The 27,051-nt window shown below is 38.2% G+C and overlaps 2 protein-coding genes across 5 annotated transcripts in view; one reads left to right on the top strand and one right to left on the bottom strand.

Annotated features, from left to right (window-relative positions):
• Nucleotides 1–23,368, bottom strand: part of LOC126281316 (3'-5' RNA helicase YTHDC2-like) — a 261,983-nt gene extending 238,615 nt beyond the window's left edge. Inside the window, exon 1 of one of the 3 annotated variants that reach the window (XM_049980161.1) lies at nt 23,092–23,362. In XM_049980161.1, coding sequence (XP_049836118.1) covers nt 23,092–23,200 — 109 coding nt within the window. In that variant the 5' untranslated portion in view covers nt 23,201–23,362. Of the gene's footprint in view, nt 1–23,091 lie in introns of all 3 variants that reach the window. The other 2 variants (XM_049980163.1, XM_049980164.1) reach the window with 2 other exon arrangements.
• Nucleotides 23,369–23,418: 50 nt separating this feature from the next.
• Nucleotides 23,419–27,051, top strand: part of LOC126281317 (tRNA-uridine aminocarboxypropyltransferase 2) — a 39,736-nt gene continuing 36,103 nt past the window's right edge. Inside the window, exons 1-2 of one of the 2 annotated variants that reach the window (XM_049980165.1) lie at nt 23,419–24,003; nt 24,090–24,275. In XM_049980165.1, the coding sequence (XP_049836122.1) occupies nt 23,918–24,003; nt 24,090–24,275 (272 nt within the window). In that variant the 5' untranslated portion in view covers nt 23,419–23,917. The remainder of the gene's footprint in view (nt 24,004–24,089; nt 24,276–27,051) is intronic. The other variant, XM_049980166.1, reaches the window with a different exon arrangement.

The raw sequence follows: 27,051 nt of genomic DNA on the forward strand, positions 1-27,051 counted from the left end.
AGATTTAGGAACCAGGTTTTAAATTGTAAGACATTTCCACGGGCACATGTGGACTCTAATACAATCTATTGATTATGAACTGTAGATTAAAACTGAAGGAAGAGCAAAAAGGTGGGAATTTAAGGAGATGGGACCTGGACAAACTGATGAAACCAGAGGCTGTACGGAGTTTCTGGGAGAGCATAAGGGAACAATTGACAGGAATGGGGAAAAGAAATACAATAGAAGAAGAATGGGTAGCTTTGAGGGCTGAAATAGTGAAGGCAGAAGAGGATCAAGTAGGTAAAAAGACGAGGGGTAGTAGAAATCCAAGGGTAACAGAAGAGATGCTGAATTTAATTGATGAAAGGAGAAAATACAAAAATGCAGTAAATGAAGCAGGCAAAAAGGAATACAAACGTCTCAAAAATGAGATCGACAGGAAGTGCAAAATCGCTAAGCATGGATGGCTAGAGGACAAAATGTAAGGATGTAGAAGCTTATCTCACGAGGGGTAAGATAGATACTGCCTAGGGGAAAATTAAAGAGACCTTTGGAGAAAAGAGAACCATTTGCATTAATATCAAGAGCTCAGATGGTAACACAGTTCTAAACAAAGAAGGGATAGCAGAAAGGTGGAATGAGTATATAGAGGGTCTATACAGGGGTGATGTTCTTGAGGACAATATTATGGAAATGGAAGAGGATGTAGATGAAGATGAAATGGGAGATACGATACTGCGTTTAGAGTTCGGCAGAGCATTGAAAAACCTAAGTCGAAACAAGGCCCCAGGAGTAGACAACATTCCATTAGAACTACTGATAGCCTTGGGAGAGCCAGTCCTGACAAAACTCTACCATCTGGTGAGCAAGATATATGAGACAGGCGAAATTCCCTCAGACTTCAAGAAGAATATAATAATTCCAATCCCAAAGAAAGCATGTGTTGACAGATGTGAAAATTACCGAACCATCAGTTTAATAAGTCACAGCTGCAAAATACTAACGCGAATTCTTTACAGACGAATGGAAAAATTGATAGAAGCCGACCTCGGGGAAGATCAGTTTGGATTGCGTAGAAATGTTGGAACACGTGAGGCAATACTGACCAACGACTTATCTAAGAAGAAAGATTAAGGAAAGGCAAACATACGTTTCTATCATTTGTAGACTTAGAGAAAGCTTTTGACAATGTTAACTGGAATACCCTCTTTCAATTTCTGAAGTTGGCAGGGGTAAAATACAGGGAGCGAAAGGCTATTTACAATTTGTACAGAAAGCAGATGGCAGTTATAGGAGTCGGGGGACATGCAAGGGAAGCAGTGGTTGGGAAGGGAGTAAAACAGGGTTGCAGCCTCTCCCGATACTATTCAATCTGTAAATTGAGCAAGTAGTAAAGGAAACAAAAGAAAAATTCAGAGTAGGTATTAAAATCCATGGAGAAGAAATAAAAACTGAGTGGTTCGCCGATGATATTGTAATTCTGTCAGAGACAGCAAAGGACCTGGAAGAGCAGCTGAACGGAATGGACAGTGTCTTGGAAGGAGGATATAAGATAAACACCAACAAAAGCAAAACGAGGATAATGGAATGTAGTCGAATTAAATAGGGTGATGCTGAAGGAATTAGATTAAGAAATGAGACGCTTAAAGTAATAAATGAGTTTTACTGTTTTGGGAGCAAAATAACTCACGATGGTCAAAGTAGAGAGGATATGAAATGTAGACTGGCAATGGCAAGGAAAGAGTTTCTGAAGAAGAGAAATTTGTTAACATCGAGTATAGGTTTAAGTGTCAGTAAGTCATTTCTGAAAGTATTTGTATGGACTGTGGCCACACATGGAAGTGAAACATGGATGATAAATAGTTTGTACAAGAAGAGAATAGAAGCTCTCGAAATGTGGTGCTACAGAAGAATGCTGAAGATTAGATGGGTAGATCATATAACTAATGAGGAGGTATTGAATAGAATTGGGGAGAAGAGGAGCTTGTGGCACAACTTGACTAGAAGGGATCGGTTGGTAGGACATGTTCTGAGACATCGAGGTAGCACCAATTTAGTACTGGATGGCAGCGTGGAGGGTAAAAATCGTAGAGGGAGACCAAGAGATGACTACACTAAGCAGACTCGGAAGGATGTAGGCTGCAGTAGGTACTGGGAGATGAGGAAGCTTGCACAGGATAGAGTAACATGGTGAGATGCATCAAACCAGTCTCAGAACTGAAGACCATGACAACAACATGGAGCTGTTATTCACTTCCTGCAGAAAACCAGTTTTTCACAGAACACAGTTTGGGAAACTCTGCTCTAGGGAAATGCAACCAGCCTACAATGGAGATTGCACACAAAAGACTTACGTGATCCATCCACAAGTGTGTGGGAACCATATCACACAGGATTAACAGAGGATATTGAACGAATACAAAGATGAGCAGTTCAAATCGCCACAGGTTTGTCTGACATTTAGGAGAATGTCATTAAGATGCTGAATGAATTTAACTTGTAGATGATTGAACAGACACAAAATAACCATGAAAGTCTACTTAGAAAGTTTCTGGAATCAACTTTAAATGATAAGTATATAGCTCATACAGGGATTGGAAAAATAAGATTAGACTTAGTATAACACTGTTTAAGCAACAATTCTTCCCACACTCCATACATGAGTGGAACAGGAAAAAAGCTGTGATAACTGATAACCCCTGACAGGCACTTCCCAGTGGTTTGTAGAGTACAGATGTAGACATCATATTCTGTTTTACATTGATGCGGACTGTGTAAAGACCCACAAATATTATAAAGGTATCCCAATTTTTCTCCAGACTGCCTTTCATTACTAAGTGCACTGGTCAAATTGCTTCTCTGGTGTATGTCTTTAGTTATTTTTTATGTACTATTACGGTCAGCAGTTTACAAGTGTGATTCACCTGACTAAGCACCTGATGGTTTTCACATTTTACCCACATGTGCCATCCTTGGTAATGTGATGATCTATGGAAATCTGATTATAAGTCACCTGTTACTTTGATTTTAAGATTTTAAACAGAAACCCTTCTAGTTCCTACAATTCCCAGAGATTTTAGTAACTCTGGGATTATACAATTAACTCCTGTCAACTTTTTTAAATTCAGGTCATTCTGTGCTCTGAAAAACTCTGACTGCATTACTACATCACCTGTTTCTTCCAAAGCATAATCCAGGACACTTCTTGTCTTAAAGGCATGTGAGGTACTCCTGCTACTGTCTGCCCTTCCTTTTGCATTGCACCTCTCTTTCTCTTCTCCATAATTTTGCTTAATTTTCCTGTATGCACCATCAATTTTTACTCCAATCACATCTTTTTCAGTACCCTCTCATCTATACTGATTTACCACGTGTATGTCCTATTAATAATATTTTTAAGCGGCCAATAGCACTGACTTCCTACCAATGTCTTTAAGACTTTTATTTTCTTCTTCCGTCCATCAACTAAATACTTTCTGAATCATCCATGAATCATTTGTTTCTACTTTTGCTATATTTACAGTGTCCTAGCCTGCCTTAATTATTTTCTTCTTCATTAATTTCAAGACACTTTTGCTGAACTACTCTCAATTTTACTAAGGCAACAGGTCACAGCCAAAGTGAATTTCCACTTCATCTCATTCTGTACTACATTTCAGTATTTAATTTCATAGTATATTGATTTTTCTTAGTAACCTCTTGAATTTCAATCTAGCGTTCATCACTATTAGGCTAAGATCACAGTCGAAGTCTACATGTATGCAAAGTTGAGGTCTACATCTGTGCAAGCTTTATAGTAATTTGATTTCAAGTTCTTTCTTTCTTTGACAATGATATAGTCCAACTGATATCTCCCTAGGCTTCTCGGTCTTCTTCAAATATACTCTCTTGTAATTTTGGAAGATGATGTCTGCTACAACCAGTTCAAACAGATGGCGTAACTTTAGAACTCATTTCACCCTCTTAATTCTTTCCCCTAGCTCACAGTCTCTCTCTCTCTCTCTCTCTCTCTCTCTCTCTCTCTCTCACACACACACACACACACACACACACACACACACACACACACACAAGCAGAGCCACACTGTGTCAGGAACACAGTTCTGCAACTCGATTGGAGTCATGGGTTGCATCATGTGGAGCGGGCAAGGAGAGAAAGGAGGAGGGAAGTGGGAGAGGCAGAGGGAGGGTTGGTAAAGGGTGGCTATCGGTTAGGAGGGAAGCAGCAGTTGCACAGGATATGAATGTGGAAGGGACAGATTGCATATGCATGGGATAAGAATGTGACACAGCCACCAGCACTGGTGATTTACAGCTGTACACACTGATGATGACGTGGGGGAATGGATTAGGTGGGGACAACAGAGCAGAGTTGCAGGAAGAGCATGTGGTACAGGATGAGTAAAGTTAGGGTCCTGTGGAACAGTAAAAAACAGTGTGCGGCAGGAGGCTAGCAGAGATTGAGACCAGGAGGGTTACGGGAGGGAAGGATGTGTTGAAAGGACAACACCTATCTATGCAGTTATGAGAAGGTGATGCACAGGTTATTAAGCAGCTATTGAAACTGAGCAAGTTGTCCTCAGCAGTATGTTCCACTATTTTCCATATGATGGTCTGCATATGCGATGACTACAGCCTTCTATGACACCTTTCGCTGCTGAAGGTCATACAGTTGGAGGTGGGCATGTTGTTGTTGTTGTTGTTGTATCCAGTCCAAAGACTGGTTTGAGATGTTACTCTACATGTAAGTCAATCTCTAAAAGTCTCATCTCTGCATGGCTACTGCAAAATAATATCCTTTTCAAGCTTCCTACTGTATTCTATTGTCGGTCTCTCTGCAACCTTTATCATCCATAGTTACCAAAATGATGATTCGTTGATGCTTCATGATGCATCCTTTCAACTGATCGTACCTTTTAGTCAAGTTGTGCAATAAATTTCTTCTTTTCCCAATTTGGTTCATTACCTCCTCATGTTATTCAATCTACCCATTCAATCATTAACATTCTTCTGTTACACCTAATTTAAAGCTTGTATTCTCTTCTTGCCTGAACTTTTTATTGTCTATATATTACTTCCATACAAGGCTATACTCCAGACAAATATCTTCAGAAAAGACTTCTTAACATTTAAATTTAGTCAATGTTAACAAATTTCTTTTTCAGAAATGATTTACTTGTTACTGCCAGTCTGCATCTCACATCATCAAGTTAACTGTTGGTGTTCATCTTATAACCTCTATTCAAGACATTATCAATTACTTTTAACCCATTTTCCTAGTCCTTTTCCATCCCTAGCAGTACTGCAATATCAACAAGCATCAAAGTGTTCACTTCTTCTCTCTGAACTGTGAGCCTCTTTTCCAAGTTCCTCTTGGTTTTCTTCGCAGCTTGCTCAATGTACTATTCTACAGATGAATATCTTAACAGGCACTTTTAGACCAGCTGAAGTAAATAGATGTTAGATTTCAGTTTTGACAGCACTTGGTCACAACAGTCAATATTAGGTGTTTTGCATAAGATAAATTTATTAAATGTGCTTAACTATGTTTCATTCTGACAGTGTATTAATTCTGTAAATATTAGCAGCTCCAGTTTACTGTAATGTGTTCACCTATATTGGCAATCTCCTGACAAATGATCAGGGTAGTGAATATTATATTCAAATGTTTTATGTTCTTTATGTTATACTTTTTGACATGTTCCACAACTACGAGAATCATCTCATTTTTGGATCTATGAACCAAAAACTGAATCTACTCTAATCTCTCTCTAACAGACAATAACATCAGGAATAGGCTATGCCCTTCAATTCCTACAACTGCAGTCTGGTTTCTGTCTAAGTTGTAGACAACCTTCCACTCCCTGTATTTTATCCCTGTTACGTTCAGTATTTCAAAGAGTGTTTTACAGTTAACATTATCAAATGCTTTCTCTAAATCAACAAATCTTGTAAATATGGGTTTGCCTTTCTTTAATCAATCTTCTAATGTAAGTCATATGGTCAGTTTTGTTTTGTGTGTTGCTGTGTTTCTCCAGAACCCAAACTAATCATCCCTGAAGTCTGCCTCTACCAGTTTTTTGCTGTCCTCTGCAAATGATTGGTTTCAGTAGCTTACAACCATAACTTATTAATCTGATGTTTCAGCATTATACACAACTGTCAGAACTTGACTTTTTTTTAAAATTGGAATCATTACATTCTTCTTTGAGTCTGAGGGTTTTACATCTGTGCCACATACCTTGCACACCCAGTGGAATAGTTTTGTCATGGCTGGCTCTCCCATGGATCTCAATCATTCTGAGGTAGTGTCATCTATTACAGGGGCATTGTTTTAACTTACAGCTTTCATCACTTTATCAAATTATTCTCACAGTATTATATCTCTCATCTCACCTTTACTTACTTGCTCGTCCTTTTCTGTAATATTGACTTCAAGTTCATTTTACTTGTATAGATCTTCTATATACCCTTTCCACTTTCCCTTTTTTGCTTAGTACTGGCTCTTGATACTCATGCGGCTGCTTCACTTTTCTTTGAAGGGCTGCATAATTTACCCGTAGGCAACACATGCATGCTTCTACTGCCTTGAATTTATCATTTAACCATATCCACTAATCTATTTTGAATTTTCCCAACAATTTCATTTTTAAAATGCACGTGTTACCCTCTTTCTAATTCATTTACTACATAGTCATAGTTTCTCATTCTGTCAATAAACTTCAATATCTCATGTGTTACCCAAAGATATCTTTCAGGCCTTGTCTTTTTGCATATTTGAACCCCTGTTGCTTTCACTATTTGATCTCTCATACCTACAGATTCATGTTTTCCTGTATTTTCTTAATGCTCCCAATAAAACTCTCAACCATCTCCGATTCTTTCAATTTATCCACACCCCACCACCTTTATTTCCTATATTTCTGCAGTTTCTTCAGTTATAATGTACAGTTCATAATCTATACATTATGGTCGAAGTCCACATCTGCCTCCGAAAATTTTTTGCAGTTTTAAAACTGGTCTCAGAATCTCTGTCTTATGATTACATAATGGACCTGAAACCTTGTGTCTCCAGCTCTCTTTCACTTATCCAACCCTCTTTCATGTATTTTAAACCAAATGTCTGCAATTATTACATTATTGTACGAGCAAAATTCTACCTTTCACACCTTTCTCTCAATCCATGTTCTCTTATCATGGACTTGCATTCAGGACGACGATGGTTCAAACCCACATCCGGCCATCCTGATTAAGGTTTTTCGTTGTTGTTGTGGTCTTCAGTCCTGAGACTGGTTTGATGCAGCTCTCCATCTACTCTATCCTGTGCAAGCTTCTTCATCTCCCAGTACCTAGTGCAACCTACATCCTTCTGAATCTGCTTAGTGTATTCACCTCTTGGTCTCCCTCTACGATTTTTACCCTCCACACTGCCCTCCAATACTAAATTGGTGATCCCTTGATGCCTCAGAACATGTCCTACCAACCGATCCCTTCTTCTGGTCAAGTTGTGCCACAAACTTCTCTTCTCCCCAATCCTATTCAATACTTCCTCATTAGTTATGTGATCTACCCATCTAATCTTCAGCATTCTTCTGTAGCACCACATTTCGAAAGGTTTTTCGTGATTTCCCTAATTCACTCAAGGCAAATGCAGGGATAATACCTTTGAAAAGGTATGGCTGATTTCCTTCTCCATCCTTCCCTAATCCAAGCTTGTGCTCCGGATCTAATGACCTCATTGTCGACGGGACGGAACTTATCTCCTGCTCCTGATCTCTTCCTCTTATTGTTTCCTCCTCTTCCCTTTCATACATATGAATTTTTGCTTCACACCACAGTTCAATTTCTGTCTCCATTAAATAGCTGAATAATGTCTTTTATCTCATTGCACACTGTTTCAATCTCATGACCTACAGAACTAGCAGGCATATAAACTTGTACTAATTCGTGGGTATTGGCATTTTGTCTACCTTGATTATGATAATAAGTTCACCATGTTGTTTGTAGTAGCTTACCCACATTCTTATTTTCTTCATCATCATTAGACTTATTGCTGCATCCCCTCTATTTGGTTCTGTATTTATAACCCTGTACTTACCTGTCCAGAAGTCCTGTCTTTTCTCCCTTCCATCGTACTTCACTAATTCCCACTATACCTAACTTCAACCTATTCATTTCTCTTTTCAAACTTCCTAACATAGCTACCCAGTTAAGGGATCTAACATCTCAAGCTCAGGCCTGTAAAACACCCCAACAACAATATCCTCTTGAATAATCCCCACCTGAACATCCGAATGGGGGACTATTTCACTTCCAGAACATCCCAAGGGGATGCTATCGTTATTGAGCCATAAAGTAGATCTGCATGCTACTGGAAAAAAAAAAATAGTTTTTAGCTTTTCACAGTACCTAAAAAGAAAGGTCACACTGGCTAAATGTTACAAAGTCAAGCCAGTCAGTCAATCACACTATTGCCCCCCACTACTTGTTGGATCTGTTGTTCCATTGTTACTGAAAGCAGTCTTCAGATGTTCTAAGTTCTTGATGACACTTCCTGAGTCAGAGAAGTACAAGTTCTATGAGTCACATTTCTGAGGATTAAATTTGTTAGTGCTCGCACTGGAAGCTGCCAATGAGCAGACACAAGTCAATATGTGCCTTTTGAGGTATATAGTGTGACCCAGTGTGCCACCTTTTTTTTTCTGCTTGGACATCCAGACAGGGGCGCCTCCTACCCACTTCAGCTTACATGGTGAAGTTAATCCAGGATGAACTGAACCAAGACATGTAAGTATTTGTTCAAGCTTGTATCTTTCATATCGCCATATGACAGTGACATCAATGTGATGGATCTAACACTTCATTTTCCAGTGGGCTGTTTCCAGGGCTACCTACTTTGAGTGTTCCTTGTACGTATCGGCCACAAGCAGCAAAAAATGACAGCCTATGATAATTCCACTGTTCTATGCTAATATACGTTGCTGTAAAGGCAAAGAAAAATTTCTGACTGATGAGCTAAAGGGATTCTTCCAGAGGGACTTTGATAAAAAGAGATTAAATCAGAGCTAATAAAGATGTTAGAATCTTTCAGCCTGAAACTTTTGAAGAGTTGCACAAAATCTACAGAGCATTAGTGATCTTCACAACTCTCAATATGAGCAATTGTTATATGATAAGTTATATTTTATTATTAATGAAATAAGTTCATCTACATTAACTATGTTGGTATCTTGAGACAAGTATATTCATTGGCACCAACACCAATTCAACTTAGCATTGGTCAAAGTAAGCTGTGACACTGGTCGAATTAGAGAAGTGGAGATATTGGGAGCAGACACAATTTTGGCATTGCTGATGATTCTGTGATAGTTAGTGACTCCCTGGCACAAATACAAGTTGATAGTTCATGACTTCTCCACAATGCAAAGAAAATTGGGCTGGTGGTGAGTGATGATGAAACAAAATATTTCATTGTATCATGCCGTCAAGCTCTCCATCCTTGCATTATTGTTGATGGGCATACCTCTGAACGAGTTCAAGAATTCGAGTACTTGGGATCCATACTGACTAATAAAAGTGAAGTGACAAAAGAACTCAATCAATGAATAATCAAAGTTACTCATTTGTTCTTTGGTCTGAATAATTTATTTAATCTTGACTGATACCACAGAAGAATCAGATTTAGCTGTACATGACATTAGTACTGCTAGTACTTTTACATGTTTGTGGAACCTGGGCTACTTCAGAGACAACTGAAGAAGTAATCTGTGCCTTCAAGAGAAAGATACTTCAAAATACCTATGGGCCCATGTACAGTACCGTAGTCAGTATTTGGAAATGGAGAACAAAAGATGATCTGTACCTGTGGTTTGGAAAGTCACACATAGGCTGAATATTAGGACAGAAGAGGCTACAGTGGTTTGGCCACATCCTTTAAGCTGATGGATCCCTCCCGTATAGAGTCCTCCATTCTCAACTCGTTGGAAAATGACCAAGGGGACATCCAAGGATGCAGTGGAAGGATTGAGTACTAATAATTCTCAAATAAGTGGAGCAGACAGTGGTGGAAGATGAAGCTACAGACTGGCAGCGATGGACTACCATCTGCAGTACGTATCGTACATATCTTCTCTGCTGTGACTGGTTGAATTACTTTTTTATTATGCTTATGGGTCATTCCCCATGAAGGGACCAGGGGTCCCCATTCAACCATCTCCAAATCTAACAAAATTTGGCGTGAAGGTTCTATATGGTCTTTGATGGTTTATATCAAATTTCAGTTCAGTATGTTCAGTGGTTGAATTTTTAGGGGCTTTTAAAGAGAGGCTACTCATCTTTGCATCACATACGAAGGTGCAAAAGTGTCAAGTTTGTTAGGCTTTTTTAAAAGTTCTAGCAGACATTTGGTCATTTGCTTTAAAATACATACACAACTTTTTATGCTGAATCACACCATGGCAAAAATTAGGATTTAGCCACACTTAAATATAGACACAAGCTCTAAAGTGACTAAAAAATTCATTGCGCTATTCTGAGAGCCTAGGTTTCACCGACCACTGCCACTTTTCATATGAACCAATCACACCAAAACTTCAGAGGGCTATTCCTACCTATGATGTCTATAAATGGATCAAATTTAACTAACATGAAGGCCTAGACGAAAAGATATGCGTCTGCTAAATTAACCAAAATTTTCGAGATGCAAATTTTAGGGAATTTTTGAGGGGCAACATCTCAACTTTGTCTTTATCAATCCTTTTTTCTTACCACAGCTGGAGAAAGCATGCTTTAAGCTTTCAAAGCTATAGTGTTTAATTACTGAATCTTGCATTTTGATGTGTAAGAATCCGTTTCAAAAGTTATTATTTTAGCAGTTCAAGAAGACTGAAAAACGAAATATTAAGAGCTATAATTATTTTTTTCTTATCCAAGCATAAAAATCAGTTTCAAACTTTAATTTAACACATGTTATAAAAACAAGTATAGCGCAAAAAACAGCAAATTTGCAAAACAAAAATAGTAGGCAGTTCCATTTTTTGTTAACGACTGATTGTAGATAACTGTATTGTCGTCCTGATGACGATGCTACTAAAGTCACAAAATTATTTTACTCAGAAATTTAGCAGTTGGCCAGTGGAAGGTATGAGCAGAGTTGTGTGGGTGGATATAGCTGATAATTACATCTTGTTGTTCATGTGAAACTTCACACACGTTTCAAACACACCAAAAATTGTCATACATACATCCAACATACTGTCCTGGTTGTAAACTTGCAATTGATGTTACTGGAATTTCTTCATCTGCTTCGAAAGCATTAACTGCGACTGTGGTGACATTGTTGAAAACTCTGCTTACTCTGAGCTGATGACAATTAATTGGCTTAAAATGGCGATTTTCACTTGTTCCAGATGTTGTATGTCCCATGGCAAACCTTGTTTCTTGGTCAGGCCAATTTTTATTTTTTTTTCAATTTCTTCTCTTGATAGAAAAAAAAATAATGTTATGTCTGTAATACTATCACCACAGAATTTGAACAAATCACATGGAGTCAACATTTGATTATCTAAGCGTCTGTGCAGACTAGCATGGGCTGTCTTTTTTGCTGTTCCCCCAATGCCATCACAAGGTGATTCACCATGACTTGTTACAAAAAAATTCTTTTTGTGCACACATAAATTGATGAATTTTTTGAAATTCTTCTATTGAGCATCTGAACCATCACTAAAGTAGTAAATGTTCTTAATGTTTTGAATCTTTGTCTTTAAATATGCTATTAACTTTATTTGAAACGCATGGATGACAATGGTATCATGACGGAGACAGTCACTGATCAGACAAATGCTAATACTCTGAAATTCTTTGCCACCAAAACAGACAACAACTGGATGTAATGTGGACTGACTATTCTACCAATCAAATCCTTACACAGTATCTTGAACAAAAATGAATAATTCTCAGCAAAATCCATCAATATTATTACTTCATTAACTGCAATATTTCTTTTTGCTGCTTAAGGTACAAACTTTGGTATTTTGACACAATGTGATGGCTTCTTAAAGTGGTAATTTTCAAAATGAGTGTCTCCATAAAATCTTCAACAGTTCTCTGATTTGTCTCTAATGTGTGTGTGTGTGTGTGTGTGTGTGTGTGTGTGTGTGTGTGTGTGCGCGCGCGTGTGTGTGTGTGTGTCTGTCAGTATGGATCCACTGCTTGTATTCCATTGTTTTGTCAGGGTCATAGTCTTTAAAAGCATCTTCAAGAAAAGTCTCTAGTTGCATTTTTCCTGGACATTCCTCACAATGTTGCAGCATACAATCTTTTGATTCCAAACTGCACACAGTTTTTTTTTTTTTTTTTTCTCTACATTAAATCCTCATAGTCATCTTGGATGGAAGCTGACATTTTCATCAATTGCTCATACACATAGAAAATGTGATCCAGAAATACCAACTGTAGTACACCATTTTGGTCTTAGCTCACAAAATTTTGAGAAGCTCCGTTGATTTCCACATTGCTTACAATAAGTGATGAATATTTCTCACAGGTTACAAAGCAGCTGGCCTTTCTGCTTGTGAATCTTTTCCCAATTTATTCCTATTGTAACACAATCCTTTTTGCCTGGAATAAATGAGAAAAATCAATCATCATCTTAAAAGAGAGTGAGAGAGAGAGAGAGAGAGAGAGAGAGAGAGAGAGAGAGAGAGAGAGAGAGAGAGAGGACCTTTTTCTTTTAATTCATCATTGAGCTTTTTTCCTTTTCGGTTGGCAGGTGTTGCCAAAAACCCACCTTCCATCTTTAGTTTCCTAGCCTCCTTCACCATTTTAGTTGAAACAGCAAATTATTTAGCGATTTTTTTCAATAGTCCAGCAATTTAGAGCCAGGGTCAAAATTTACTGCAATTGCTCTAATTCTGAAGCTTAATCTTAAGTTTTCAATTAAGATGTCCATATCATTATATTTTTGGCACACTTCTATTTGTATCTGAGCACTATCTACATGGCTCACACCAGCAGCTGTGGCAATTACATTAGTAATGCTGCCTTGGACTTTCAGAACTGCACTTCAGGTATCCCATTGAGTCCCTTTTGCTGATCCATTGAAGCTTTAATGGTGACTCTCCAAGTGATGATAATGAAGTATTAGCAGGAAAGCAAGCATCAACAACACCTGTGTCTTCAGTGGATGTGATTCTTGCTTATCCTGGTGGGGTGATTCTTTTTGGACTACTTCATGTCTACATTTGGTACAAATTTTCTGACCAGGTTTAAAAACTTCATTAGTCAGTAATTTCAACCAATTGCAATGTTTACTGGCATTAATGCTTTCTTGGTTACATGTTTTTCTTTACCTAATGGGTTGCAGCAAGTCTTCAGGAGGAATTGAAATTCTGTCAACAACAAGGCATTAGAGGTATGAACAAATTTTGGCATCTTCAGTAAAATCAAGCCCAGACATAGCTCCTTGTCCACTGGCAGCATTTCCTTAACCGATTGTAGTTGACTTTTGTCATAATAGGATGGTTAGCCAGTTAAAACATACTGTTTAAATGATTACCTTTAGCTATAACAATGATGATTGATTATTCAAACACTCATTACTCAACACTTAAGATTGTACAATGTCAACACCAAATAGGGTACCACAAGTTTCCCCAACTGAAATTCCCTCATATTTCCTTGATTTCCAGACAAGTTTTAGCATTTTTCCCTGACAAATTCTGAGATCTGATGGGTACTAAAGACTGAAGTTGGAAAAAAAGACACAAAGGGACTTCTCCTCTTAAGTACTAACATCAATATCTCTTGTAATGAATTGTTTTTAGATGGAGAAAGCAAGCCAAATGGTATATCTTTTTCATTAAGACCACTGATGTTATTTTATTTCGACAGGTTCAATTCCCAGACGGGTTGCAGATTTTCTCCACTCGTGGACTGGATGTTGTGTTGTCCTCATCATCATCTACATCTACATCTACATCCATACTCCGCAAGCCACCTGACAGTGTGTGGCGGAGGGTACCCTGAGTACCTCTAACGGTTCTCCCTTCTATTCCAGTCTCGTATTGTATGTGGAAAGAAGGATTGTCGGTATGCTTCTGTGTGGGCTCTAATCTCTCTGATTTTATCCTCATGGTCTCTTCGCGAGATATAGGTAGGAGGGAGCAATATACTGCTTGATTCTTCGGTGAAGGTATGTTCTCGAACCTTTAACAAAAGCCCGTACCGAGCTACTGAGCGTCTCTCCTGCAGAGTCTTCCACTGGAGTTTATCTATCATCTCCGTAACGCTTTCGCAATTACTAAATGATCCTGTAACGAAGCGCGCTGCTTTCCGTTGGATCTTCTCTAACTCTTCTATCAACCCTATCTGGTGCGGATCCCACACTGCTGAGCAGTATTCAAGCAGTGGGCGAACAAGCGTACTGTAACCTACTTCCTTAGGATTCTTCCAATGAATCTCAGTCTGGCATCTGCTTTACCGACGATCAACTTTATATGTTCATTCCATTTTAAATCACTCCTAATGCGTACTCCCAGATAATTTATGGAATTAACTGCTTCCAGTTGCTGACCTGCTATTTTGTAGCTAAAGGATAAGGGACCTATCTTTCTATGTATTCGCATCACATTACACTTGTCTACATTGAGATTCAATTGCCATTCCGTGCACCATGCGTCAATTCGCTGCAGATCCTCCTGCATTTCAGTACAATTTTCCATTGTTGCAACCTCTCGATACACCACATGTGATCACCGACACGCAAGTAACCCAATGTGGCGTCACCTGAATGAAGACTCGCAACCTGGCGGCCGAACTTCCCCAGATGGGGATTCCCAGCCATCAACGCCACAGGATCATTTCATTCTACAGTATAGTGTGATTTTTCTTTCAAGAAATATTTGAATATACAGCATACAACTGCCAACGACTGCCACAATTTTCTTCATCTTAGAAATCGTCCAAACTTTCTAATATATGAACTACTTTCAAAGTGCCAAAATGTACTAGAATAAGTAAAACGTCTATACAATGCCGTACTGTAGAATGTACTTGCGGTAAGACAGCCGCAACTCCTGAAATCCATCACCCATGGCCTCTGGCCTGGCGAGGAGCACTGCAATCCTGGGTCCATGGATAAACCACGAAAATCCACTGCATTACACCACACACAAACAGACCCAGCCTGCGAGCAGAGTGGTGAGATCAGATACAACAGCTAGGGCCTGCACAATAGTGGGAAACGATGGGCTTCAGGTCAGCAGGCCCGATCCATTACATATACTCGTAGAAATGGCCTGCAGTTTGGCCCATTGCTGAAGTCCACTCGTGTGGCCAGCTATTCACGCGTCACAGGCACCGTGTTGATTACATGAGACAGCGATGACCGATCCATGCAACAGATAACATGTGCAAATACTCTGAGAATCAATGCTAATGAGGATAGGTAACAACTAATTCTGAAGATGACAACTGATCCGCAAACAGGGACATAGGAAAGAGAATCACAGTCTCTCAATTAAATTTTCAGTCCTAGCCTTTGTCAGAAAATGAGAGCACAAATACTTTCACATAATCATTCAGACACAACTCACACACACGACCGCAATCTCCAGCCACTGCGTCAACAGTCTCAAGAATCAGCTCCAAATAAACCACTCCTCATGCCCCCTGCCTCTCGTTGGCAGGCAAGCAGCAAGAAGTGGTGGCAGCACTAACTGCAAACTGAGGGGAATGGTAGGAAGGGTGGCAGCAGTAAGAATGAAGGAGTAGCGAAGCACAGCACGTACTCAGCTGCCTCCAGCCAGCAATGATGCACAACATCTCAGGAAATAAACCATTTCATCATTTTCCTGATGTATCCCTGATTTCCCTGACACATTTGAAATTTTCTGATTTCCAGAACTTGTGGCAAACCTGCCAAATGCAAAGATTACTCAGCACAGAAGACACAGACTGCGAAAATTGCCAATAATGAAAGCAACAATTGAAAGTGGTGATTCAGCAATGTAACACTGTTGCGAGGATAGAGCCTTAAAAAGTATTGCTGTTTTATAATACCGATGGAAACTGAGTGACAATGCATATTTGCATCACCATGCATTATAGGGTTACAACATTCTAAAGCAACATAATATTCCATCACGATCTTCAAAATTTTACAATATATCACAATCTTAAGAATATTTTCTGAGGTTTTATTATATTTATATTCTATATGGTAAAATAATGTAAAAACACTTCTTATCAGCATAGTTACATTCCCTAAACCACAGGCAAATCTTATAAACACTACAATTACATAGTTTTTGATTTACAGCCTAAAACTGTATTAATTTTTTTGTATTTATCGATAAACCATTTTCCTTATTTTTGACAGGTCATATTCACCAATATGCAAGATCCAGAAATTAAACAATATAGCTTTGAAAGCTTAAAGCACGATCTTTCCAGATGTGGCAAGGAAAAAAGGATTGAACACGACAGTTGATACATTTAAAAAAAAAAAAAAAACCACCTACAATTTGCACGCACAATATTTTGGCCAATATTGCAGATGCATATCTTTTCACTGAGGCATCCAATGTTAATTACACTTGATCTATAGACATCATAGGTAGGACTAACCCTCTGAAGTTTTCGTGTGACTGGTTCACATGAAAACAAGCAGTGGTCAGTCAAACCTTTGCTCTCAGAACAGCACGACAGATTTTCTAGCCACTTCAGAGGTTTATATCAATATTTAGGTGTGGCTTAGTCCCTAATTTTTGCCATGGTGTGTTTCAGCATAAAAACTTGTCTGTGTTTATTAAAAGCAAATGACCAAATGTCTGCTAGAACTTTAAAAGAACAAGCCCTCAAAAATTCAACCACTCAACGTACTGGACTGAAATTTGGTACATAACCACTAAAGACCATATTGAATCTTCACACCAAATTTCATTAGATTTGGATTTGGTCGAGTGGGGACACTTTTTAATGTTGTTTTCCTTTGACATGGAATGAACATTATTGTAATGTGTTCTTTAACAATCTGTATAGCGTAATGACTTCTTTAGACTTTGTAGTGGGTTATTTCTCTTATCTATTCTGCTGTAGGTTTTACAGGCCTATCAACACAATGAATGAAATCTTTTATTCATTATGACTATGATAAAACTCGTATTGTATTTCTTACATGTGAAATAGTATTACTTATGGTAACAATACTGGCTTTACATTTTATAATTGCTTGATGAAGATACACACATTTGGAATCCAACAGTTTCTTGTATTTAACCAGCAGCTGATCTTGCAGAATTTGTTGAGCTAAGAATATTTACACGGTACAGGGCATCACCTGCACACAATTGTGGGGAAATATATTTCATGAAAAGAGAAGAATTTATGGGAGATGTTATAAAACACCTGCAAATATCATCTGTACTGTCATATATTAGTCACAAATGAGGCATAAACAGTTTTTTTGATCATATTTATTTTTAAATGCGATGACATGGATGGATGGATGTGTATGTGCGGATGGATGTGTGTGTGTGTGTGTGTGTGTGCGAGTGTAGGCCTGTCCTTTTTTTCCCCTAGGGGAGGTCTTTCCGCTCCCGGGATTGGAGTGACTCCGTACCCTCTCCCTTAAAACCCACATCCTTTCATTTTTCCCTCTCCTTCCCTCTTTCCTGACGAAGCAACTGCCAGTTGCGAAAGCTCGTAATTCTGTGTGTGTGTTTGTGTGTTTTGTTCATGTGCCTGTCTGCCGGCGCTTTCCCGCTTGGTAAGTCTTGGAATCTTTGTTTTTAATATATTTTTCCCATGTGGAAGTTTCTTTCTATTTTATTTACATCATCATTAATTAAAACAATTTTTATTAGAACAAAGCTTTTATTACACAATGAACGTAATCTCGAAGGTTATAAATATTGATTAATCTCATAATAAATGGTCTCTTATGCCTGATAATGTTGTGTCATGTGTAAGTGGTCTTAATGCAAGTAATTTGTTTGTCTGTATTAATTGCTGTTATTGCTTGTAGCATGTTCCATCATGTTTCACTGAACCACACATTATTTCATCTTATACTAAAAACAAACTGCATCCCATTTGATGAAGTGCAAATGCAATGTGATATCTGTTACATTCTTGTATTATTCCAAAGGTTTTCAAGTAACACATTAAATCGAGAGGAAAATAAATAAATCCTGAATAACTGAAATGTCCAGTCCACTATGTGCAAATTCATCTCCTGTAATCTCATCCAGTCTAAGATACCATATATATTCCACAGTTAGTTTGGATCTAACAGAAAACTCAACAGTCCAATCCAAATTCATAGATAGTAAAAAAATTAGTTATAGCAGCAACTATTAAGATCATGTGCTATGTGAAGGAAATCTACACCTACCACAGATTAAGTGAAGTCTTTTATACCTCTTCACCAATTCAAACCAAACTGTCAGCTTACAACATAACCTACACATAGAGTTATGCTACAGATCTCTGTCACCATAACCTATATTCCAAAAATTAGGGTCAACCGAAAGGTGTGATACCAGTCATCAGCTAGGACTCCTGACATACCTGTGTAGTGTAGTGCAACATTATGGTTGCGCAGCATATTCGAAATGGACCCTATTTGCACAAAGAAAAAAAAAAAATGTTTTATTACTTCTTGAATGCCCCTTTTAGTGTATTATGGGATTTGCTCTAGCAACATAGGTGAAATACAGTTTTCAATACCAGTTACTGGAACTAGTTGTGGTTACTTGGCATCCTGAACTCTGTTCTAGTTAGATACATCCAGTGAAGTTTCTATACCATTATCAGTTTTTACAGCAAGTTGCAGTTCTGTGGAATCACGAACATTGTTTGAGCCATATAGGAGAAGTGAAGTTTTGATCAGAGCTTCTGGAGAGAGTGGTGGTTTCGTGGTATCATGCACTGTGACTGAGCTATATAGGTCAAGTGAAGTATTTGATACAGTTTTCGGAGGAGGTGTGGTTCCGTGGACTTCATTTTCAGTATATGGGTCAAGTTAATTTTTTGACACTAGCTTTTGGAGTTGGCTTCGTTTGAGCTACATCGGTCAAGTGAAACTTCTGATAGGCCTAATACTTTTTTGCAGATTTATTTGTAAGTTGTTTTCGGTTAGTGAGTAATTGGACTGGGGCAGTGCTATTTGCTGTATTGTATATTACTTGCCTGCTTTGTATTGGAGCTGTTTCTTTGTAGCTTTGTTAGTGAGTTATTGGTTACAGATTTGTTTTCAGCTTTGGAATTGTTAGTTCTGCATGCTGTTAATGGGCAGAGATTTAATTTTTATTTTGCGTTTGTTATTAGGTGGATATGAAGAGGAAATTCAGCAGTAGCTTGTTGCATGTCACAATGGGTGGTAATACAATGACATGAGTACTGTTTGCACATTTTTAAAATTTATTTTCTATTATTTACTGTAACAAGTATGGTATGTATGTTTAATTTACATGAATGGTATTTTTCTGCTTGTGAACAACAATTGCTTTTAACGGTATTTTTATGCATTTGTAGTTATCAATCCGTAATTATTATCAGTGAGTACTATGGAGTTTCTTCTAACTATTTTGACCAATTTGGGTTTCCAATGATAGTTAGCTCTGCAAATATTGATATAGTAAACTTTGTTCTAGATATCTTAATTGATGTTTCTGATAATATGGGGGGTGTTAATAAGTAAAGCAATACTTTCTTTTTTTTCAGTATTCCAGTACAAAAAGCTATTACCCACTCTTTTGGCTAAAAAACCATATTTTCCAACATAATCTCCATTCAATGTGACAGCATCATGCCATCTTACTACAAGGCCCTGTACGCCTGCAAGGTACCACTTTACTGGTAAAGGTCAGAGCCAATGTCTTGCTACATCAATAATCTCTCCACCATCTATGTATTGCTACCTCCGAAGTGCATCCATCATTGTGCCAAATAGATTGATGTCAGAAGGTATGAGAACTGGGTTGTAGGATGGATGAGGAAGCAGTGTCCAACGAAGTTTTGTTAACTCCTCTCAGGTGCATGAGGCATTGTGTGTCAAGGAGAAGAAGGTAGTTTGCATTTTTGTGGCTACGAACATGCTGAAGTTGTTTCTTCAATCTTCTGAAGGTAGCACAATACACTTCAGAGTTGACTGTGAAGGACATCAAGCAGAATAACCACCTCGGAATCCCAGAAGACCATCATCATGACTACCAGCAGAGGATGCAACTTTGAATTTTTGCTTAGGAGGAGAGATTGTGTTGTGCCACTCCATGGATTGCCGTTTTGTTTCTGGTTCGAAATGATGAATCCATGTTTAAATGCCTGCGCCAAAGTATGACAAAAAAATTGTCACAATTAGTCTCATAATGTGCAAGCAATTCTGCAAAACTGGTCATTTCTCTTTTACGGTTTTGTTAGGTAGCAAGGAACCCAGTGGGCACACACCTTTGAGTACTTGCCAGGTGAGTCTCCCAGCACTACCAACAAAGAAGTCCAGTTGTGTGGCGATGTGCTCGATTGTGAGCCACCAGTCACCTTGAATGAGAGTGTCTGCATGCTCCAACATTGCAGCTGTATGCAGCTGACCGATACCCCGATCAACGAGTCACTGCACTTTTTTTTTTTTTTTTTTCATATCTGCAATGCTCTGGTTTTCTGCCAAAAGATACTCAATGACAGCTCTCCCCTTGGAACACGCCTCCATTACAGATCGCATTTTGAAGGCAACATATAGTGCTGCCACCAACTGGAACTATAGGGACTGAAGTGGGAATATTCCATAATTTCCTGCAGCAAATTCCGCAATGTTTCAACCAAATTTGCACAAAGAAAAAAAAAAATGTTGCATTACTTTTTGAATACCCCTTTTAGTGTATTGTGGGATTTGCTCTAGCAACATAGGTGAAACAGTTTTCAATACCAGTTACTGGAACTAGTTGTGGTTACTTGGCATCCCGAACTCTGTTCTAGTTAGATACATCCAGTGAAGTTTCTATACCATTAAGTTTTTACAGCAAGTTGCAGTTCTGTGGAATCACAAACATTGTTTGAGCCATATAGGAAAAGTGAAGTTTCGATCAGAGCTTTTGGAGACAGTGGTGGTTTCGTGGTATCATGCACCGTGTCTGAGCTATATAGGTCAAGTGAAGTATTTAATACAATTTTCGGAAGAGGTGTGGTTCCGTTGACTTCATTTTCGCTGTATGGGTCAAGTTATTTTTTGACACTAGCTTTTGGAGTGGACTTCGTTTGAGCTACCTCAGTCAAGTGAAACTTCTGATAGGCCTAATACTTCTTTGCAGATTTACTTGTCTGTTGGTACCATATAGTTCGTTTACCCCATTTACATTAATTGCAGTTACCAACAGTAATTTTGTGGACTATTTTTTTCTTTTTTATAATTTTGTGTAACGATGGCTTACTGGATCGTTGCGGAAATTACTGTTTGGATATGTCTTTCATATTAGTAATGACATTTATTTTGTTTGTTCCTTAAAAAAAAGTTAGGTTCACAATTTCCTTTGTATTACTTCTATTACAGTTTGTACAATGGGACTGTTTTCTTATGCTTGTGTCTCGAATGACAATGTTACTGTCACTATACCGCATAAGGCGAAATGGTGTCTGCCACCTTGATGACATCACTGTCAAAACTGACAGCTGGTATTGGATAAGAAATACTGTCAGTGTTATGTTCCTTTTCTGTTTCTACAAGTCTGATATCACACAACACATCAAGTACCAGGACAAAGCTGCCATTTGTTATCAGTAGGTTCAGCTATTGCTATTGCTAGCAAGAATCAAAGCTAAGCTCGTTTGTAGCAACCAATATAGCAGGCCTTCTAGGGATGGTATGTTTATTATAAAATTGACCATGACTTTTTTTTTATTTATCCATGCATCATGATATGGGGTGCATGTCAGTACAGATTCTGCAAAAGTAATTACAGTTTCTAATTGATTCAACTGTTTTTACGTATAAATGTTCTATAAACCATAGAATAGGCTACAAGTTGACACATGAACATAAGCATTAATCTCACATGAACATAAGCATTAATCTAACTACTATTAAATCTAAGATTATAGTGTTGTAAACCAAATTAATGTTCCATCTCACATCAATTGGTCTCCATAATTTCTGTACCAGGCACCAAATAAAAACAAAATAAGAATTAATTTTAAATTATGGTAATTTTTATTGTAGACACAATTTCTTACACTTGACATCATTTGTTCCCCATATACTAAACCATCCAATAAAAAATTGTTGAAGTAGTTTTCTGGAGACATCCTCCCTGAGCGATTCATTAATTTTGACTGAGCTGCACAATTCCTTCTACTGTATGCTGCTTGTACACTTCACACTGTTGTAACACTTACTGTCTCTGGCTTGTCAGGTGAATTTCAAAAGGGGTTCTTATGAACAAATGGAATCTTCTCTCTGCTGTATATTCATGGTACAAGTAACATTCCCAGTTCTTTGAAAATTGATTGGAAAGCTTCAGGTTACCAATCGTATCACGACCTCTATTCACCACTTCGTGATAAAATGTTTTTTGTGGTAACATGCAAAAGCAAATTCATATGCAAAGACAGTGTGAACCACTGCAAAGTAGACAGTTCTTGTAGCCAAGTCACTACTGCTTTATCTATCTTGTCCAAGGCGTAATCGTAATGATAATTACGTAAGGTGAACTTTTATTCTTTTACTATCGTGAGACTTGGTTCACATGCAAATGATGGTAAAACATAAACACGTGCCATTAAATCTATAACGGCTCGTGTAATTGCATTTGAGAAATAGAAATTACTGGCAGGTAGAGCAAAGAACACAACGGTTTACGTCTTATTACGTGTTTCTATTTCAACCGTATCCAATTAATGCTATTCCTTATAATAGCCAGTGTCTTTGGTGGAAAAAAAGTTATCTCCGCAAGATTATAAAACGGCAGGACAATAATTAAAATTCTTTCGAGGGTGGTATGCTGCTGGGCGTGTAACAATGTAGAACAATGAAACTTAAATAAAGCATAAGCTCTCATCATCCCATGTCCATGTCTTCAATACGGAAGACATTTGTATAACAGTTGAGGATAATGTTACCTTTGCAATCTTCGGATTTCAAGAATTTCTTCAATCTCAAATTAACAGCTATTCGTACTTCTTCACCAACTAGGTCGGCAATATTCGACCCCATCTTCTTTTTTGACATGGTTGGCGTTGAAAGGGAACTCTAATAAAAACAAAGCTACAAACTGATCGTATTTATTCTTAATGACAAACTTCTAAAATTTAGTTAACAAACAACATAAACAAAATTCCCAAAGCACTACATGCCGGATAAGTCAGTCTGCAAAATTTTCAAAGATATTCCACATCTTTGTTACAGTCAGTGAGCTCAATGTCAGAGATATCAACTTGGTAACTGCGATAAATCGCTACATTGATTACAATTGGGATTCAGCTGAAGTTGATTGATTTGTTTGTGGTCACAGATTTAAGAGTAGAGCCTCAGTTAGGTTGAAGGTGATAATTTGATTGTGCGTTGTACTCCAGTCAACGAAGGAAAATTAGGGGGAAAATTCTTGAAGTCGTGTGTTATAAACAACATACCACAGCAGTTATGTTAGACTGTGATTGTAGTGCCTGTGTTACAGCAGTGGACTTTCAATCAGCAAATCGCAGCTCATTTCTAGTGAGACACAGTACGAAACACATACTGTAGAACGAACTATGACTTTAAACGAGGATCTGACAACTTCTCTCTTTGGCTTGCTTTGTGAAATGATTGAAGCATCTTTCCATATCACTGCTTTGGTTTGTAGATTGTGTAATGTGTATGTGTACTGGGTAGGGAAGTTGTGTTGTTCTGGTAATATTTGGTTTATGTCTGTTTGTTCGGTTCTCGAACCTAAACTAATCTGAAGAAATGAGCGACATAGATGACGTCTGGGATGATTTATCAGGTTTACCAGCCGACCCACCTAGAAAGAGAGAAATATGTCCAAGCTGTAGGTATGTTTTTTTATACTACAATGTATAACTTGTTACGTGTGATCGGTACGGTGTATTTTGATTTATAAAAACGGTAATCATTTTAGGAGACCTGCTGTTGTTTGCTGGTGCCCATATCTACCGAAGACCCCACTGGATATACAGTGTCGTTTGATTTTACTCCAACACCCAGCAGAGGAGAAACGTTGCCTCCGTACAGCCCCAATGCTTTCATTGGGACTTTCACCTGGGAAATGCTTGATATTCAAAGGGAAAAAATTTCCCCTGAACAAGTATGCCAACCAGTTTTTCTCATATCATTAAACTTGTGACTTAGAACTCTGTTGTTCTTGGAAGAAGTAGGGTGCTGTGTATGTCTGTAGCCTTTCTGCTGACTGTTTCGTAGGTTTTTCTTTCGTCTCAGTCACTGGTAGGCACATAAACGGTGGACGCTACAGGAGTCAAAACGCAATAGCATTTTTGGTTGGTGGTGATGCCGTAGTTCTTGTGCATGAGGATCGTTTACCATGTACCTACTTTTCTGAGTGGTTGTAACGTAATTGATAATTGTAGTTGCGTTATTCAGCATTTTCTGCAAATTTGAAGCATTGGGACTACCATGATGGTTGTAAATTTTGCTGACACTCTGGTCCTCTCTCAGGTACAATTTGCAAGTATTAAGTAATGCATAGGTTATGTCCAACAGGTAAGATTTTACGTGGTTAATGTTTGTTTATAGCGTGATGCTAGTTGATATCAACTCTGTAGACTGCTTGCCCTTATTGTAAAGGCCCAACAGATAGCTTAATGTTGCTTAGGCTGTTTTATAATATTGTTACATTCCATCCTTAATTTTCCATTGTTTGATTTTTGTTAAGCTACCTGTAAGACTGCCACCAGTTCTTAGTTAAATTAGGTTTTTTTGTGCCAAGGTTATTGAAATAGTGGTTAAGATTGGGCCACAGTAAGAACCTCGTACCTAAACATTTTATGAAAATTGTAACTTGAAGATAATAACTTTGTGATTGACAGATTTCAGTGACAGAGGCAGTGTTATACATAAACAATGTGAATATATTGGAGCTTGACTGTATAGTACATTCTTAATTGGAAACTGATTGACAAATAGGCCTATTAAATGTTTGTTCCTGTAAATCCATGTATATGTTTTGGTTCTTTCTCTTTATAATTTCAGTTATGAACTTCATATTTACAAACTGTGTATTTTAGGCTTTAACATTTATGTTCATGCAAGTTCTAATTTCCACAAGGCTGTTCTTTGAAAACAGTGTAGCCTATAAATATCCTGATTGATATGGATTGTTATTTGGTGGCATGTACATTGTGCAATTTTCTTATCAGTTTTTGCTGTAGAACAATTGATTAATGAAATTGAACATTAGTTATAGTCTACATTTCGTTAAATATACTGAAGGGCCAAAACAGTATGACCATCTGCTTAACTGCTTATCTGTCTGTCTTTGGAACGTGATTGAATGTATTCGTTTGTGGAGGTATGTGTCAGATGTCTATGCACAGGTCATGTATTTCGCATAAATAATGGGCCACTGATTTGTGTATATGGGTGATGGCACCCAGTAGCGACCTAGATGGATTCCATAGGATTAACGTCGGCAAATTCGGTTGTTGAGGCATCAATGTGAGTTCACTTTAATGCTCCTCAAACTATTGTAGTATGGTTTTTGTTCAGTGACATGGATAGTTATATTGCTGAAAGATGGCATCGCTGTTTGGGGGGACATCGAGCATGAAGGGATGCAGGTGGTTCGCAGCTGTCAGCATGTCTTAGATTTCTGCCGCAGGTTACATGCAAGCACAGCAGAATGTCTCTTTTAGCATAATACTGCTCCTACCAGCCTGTCTCTGTGGTGGGCTGCACATTTTGAACCACCGTTCACCTCAATGACAGCCTTTGTGGAGATGACCAGTGACTTAGTCTAGCAAAAATGTGATTCACTTGAAGAGTTGACACATTTCCATTGATCAATGGTCAAATCCTAATGGTGTTGCGCCCACTGCAATTGCAATTAACAAAGGTATTGGTTCAACATGTGAACAGGTAGGGATGGTCTTCTGTGGGGCTCAATGTACAATGAATGCGTCAGCATTGTGCTCTTCGGGCAGAGATGCCACAGATTACCATCTGTTCTACTTTATATAGCAGACAAGTCTCTGAACCCCACATCCTGTGAAGAGTCATGTATGTTCAATCACTTAGCACCTAGTGCCAGTTTCGCTGTCCTACCTCTTTCCACGGATATTCATGACAATTGCATGTGAACATTCGACTAGCTTTGCCGTTTTCAGGATACTCATTCACAGGCTCTGTATAATAATAACAATCTGCCCTTCGTCAAAGTTGCTTACCTCCACGGTTTTCCCCATTTGAGCACAAATATTTGCTAGGCTGATCCACCATCCGTTTCTGCTTGTATACTTTTTTTTACTATATCACGTGCGTACAACACCACCAGGCAATATCCAATGTCACGGTAGGCAGTGGTCATAATGTTTGTCTTATCAGCATACATTAGATATTTTTCTATTCAAACTACAGTGACTGTCTTCTCATTAAATGTCATTTTTGTGGCTGTACCTATCTTACAACCAGCACAATTGAATAGTGTTTCTGTGTGATCAGCCTGATAGGGTTCCGTAAAGAATGCAGTTAAGCGAAACTACATGGACAATTCCTTTTGCTGCCTTCCTTGCTGCCCAAACTACCCTTATTCCCTCACTGTGTTTCTGTTTCCGGTCCTCTGTCCATGCTTCTTGTCGGCTTCGTGTCTTCGGCTTCATCTTGGTTGCCTTTTTGGTTGCACATATTTCTTTCATCTTCGGCTGTGAGCTTGTTTGCATTCTTTGGTCCATTTTATGCCTGTTCGTTTGTCACAGCGTATCTCATGTAGTTTACTTTTCTTAATGATGATTGTGAATTTTATTCTATCATTGTGTCTGGTGTTATGTTGAGTTGGTTCCGGTAGTTTTTTTTACCTCTACCATGCATTTCTTGTTTCTAGTGGTTGCCCAGTCAAAGACCTGTTTGGT

Source organism: Schistocerca gregaria, chromosome 7 (assembly GCF_023897955.1).
Source record: "Schistocerca gregaria isolate iqSchGreg1 chromosome 7, iqSchGreg1.2, whole genome shotgun sequence".
Lineage (NCBI taxonomy): Eukaryota > Metazoa > Arthropoda > Insecta > Orthoptera > Acrididae > Schistocerca > Schistocerca gregaria.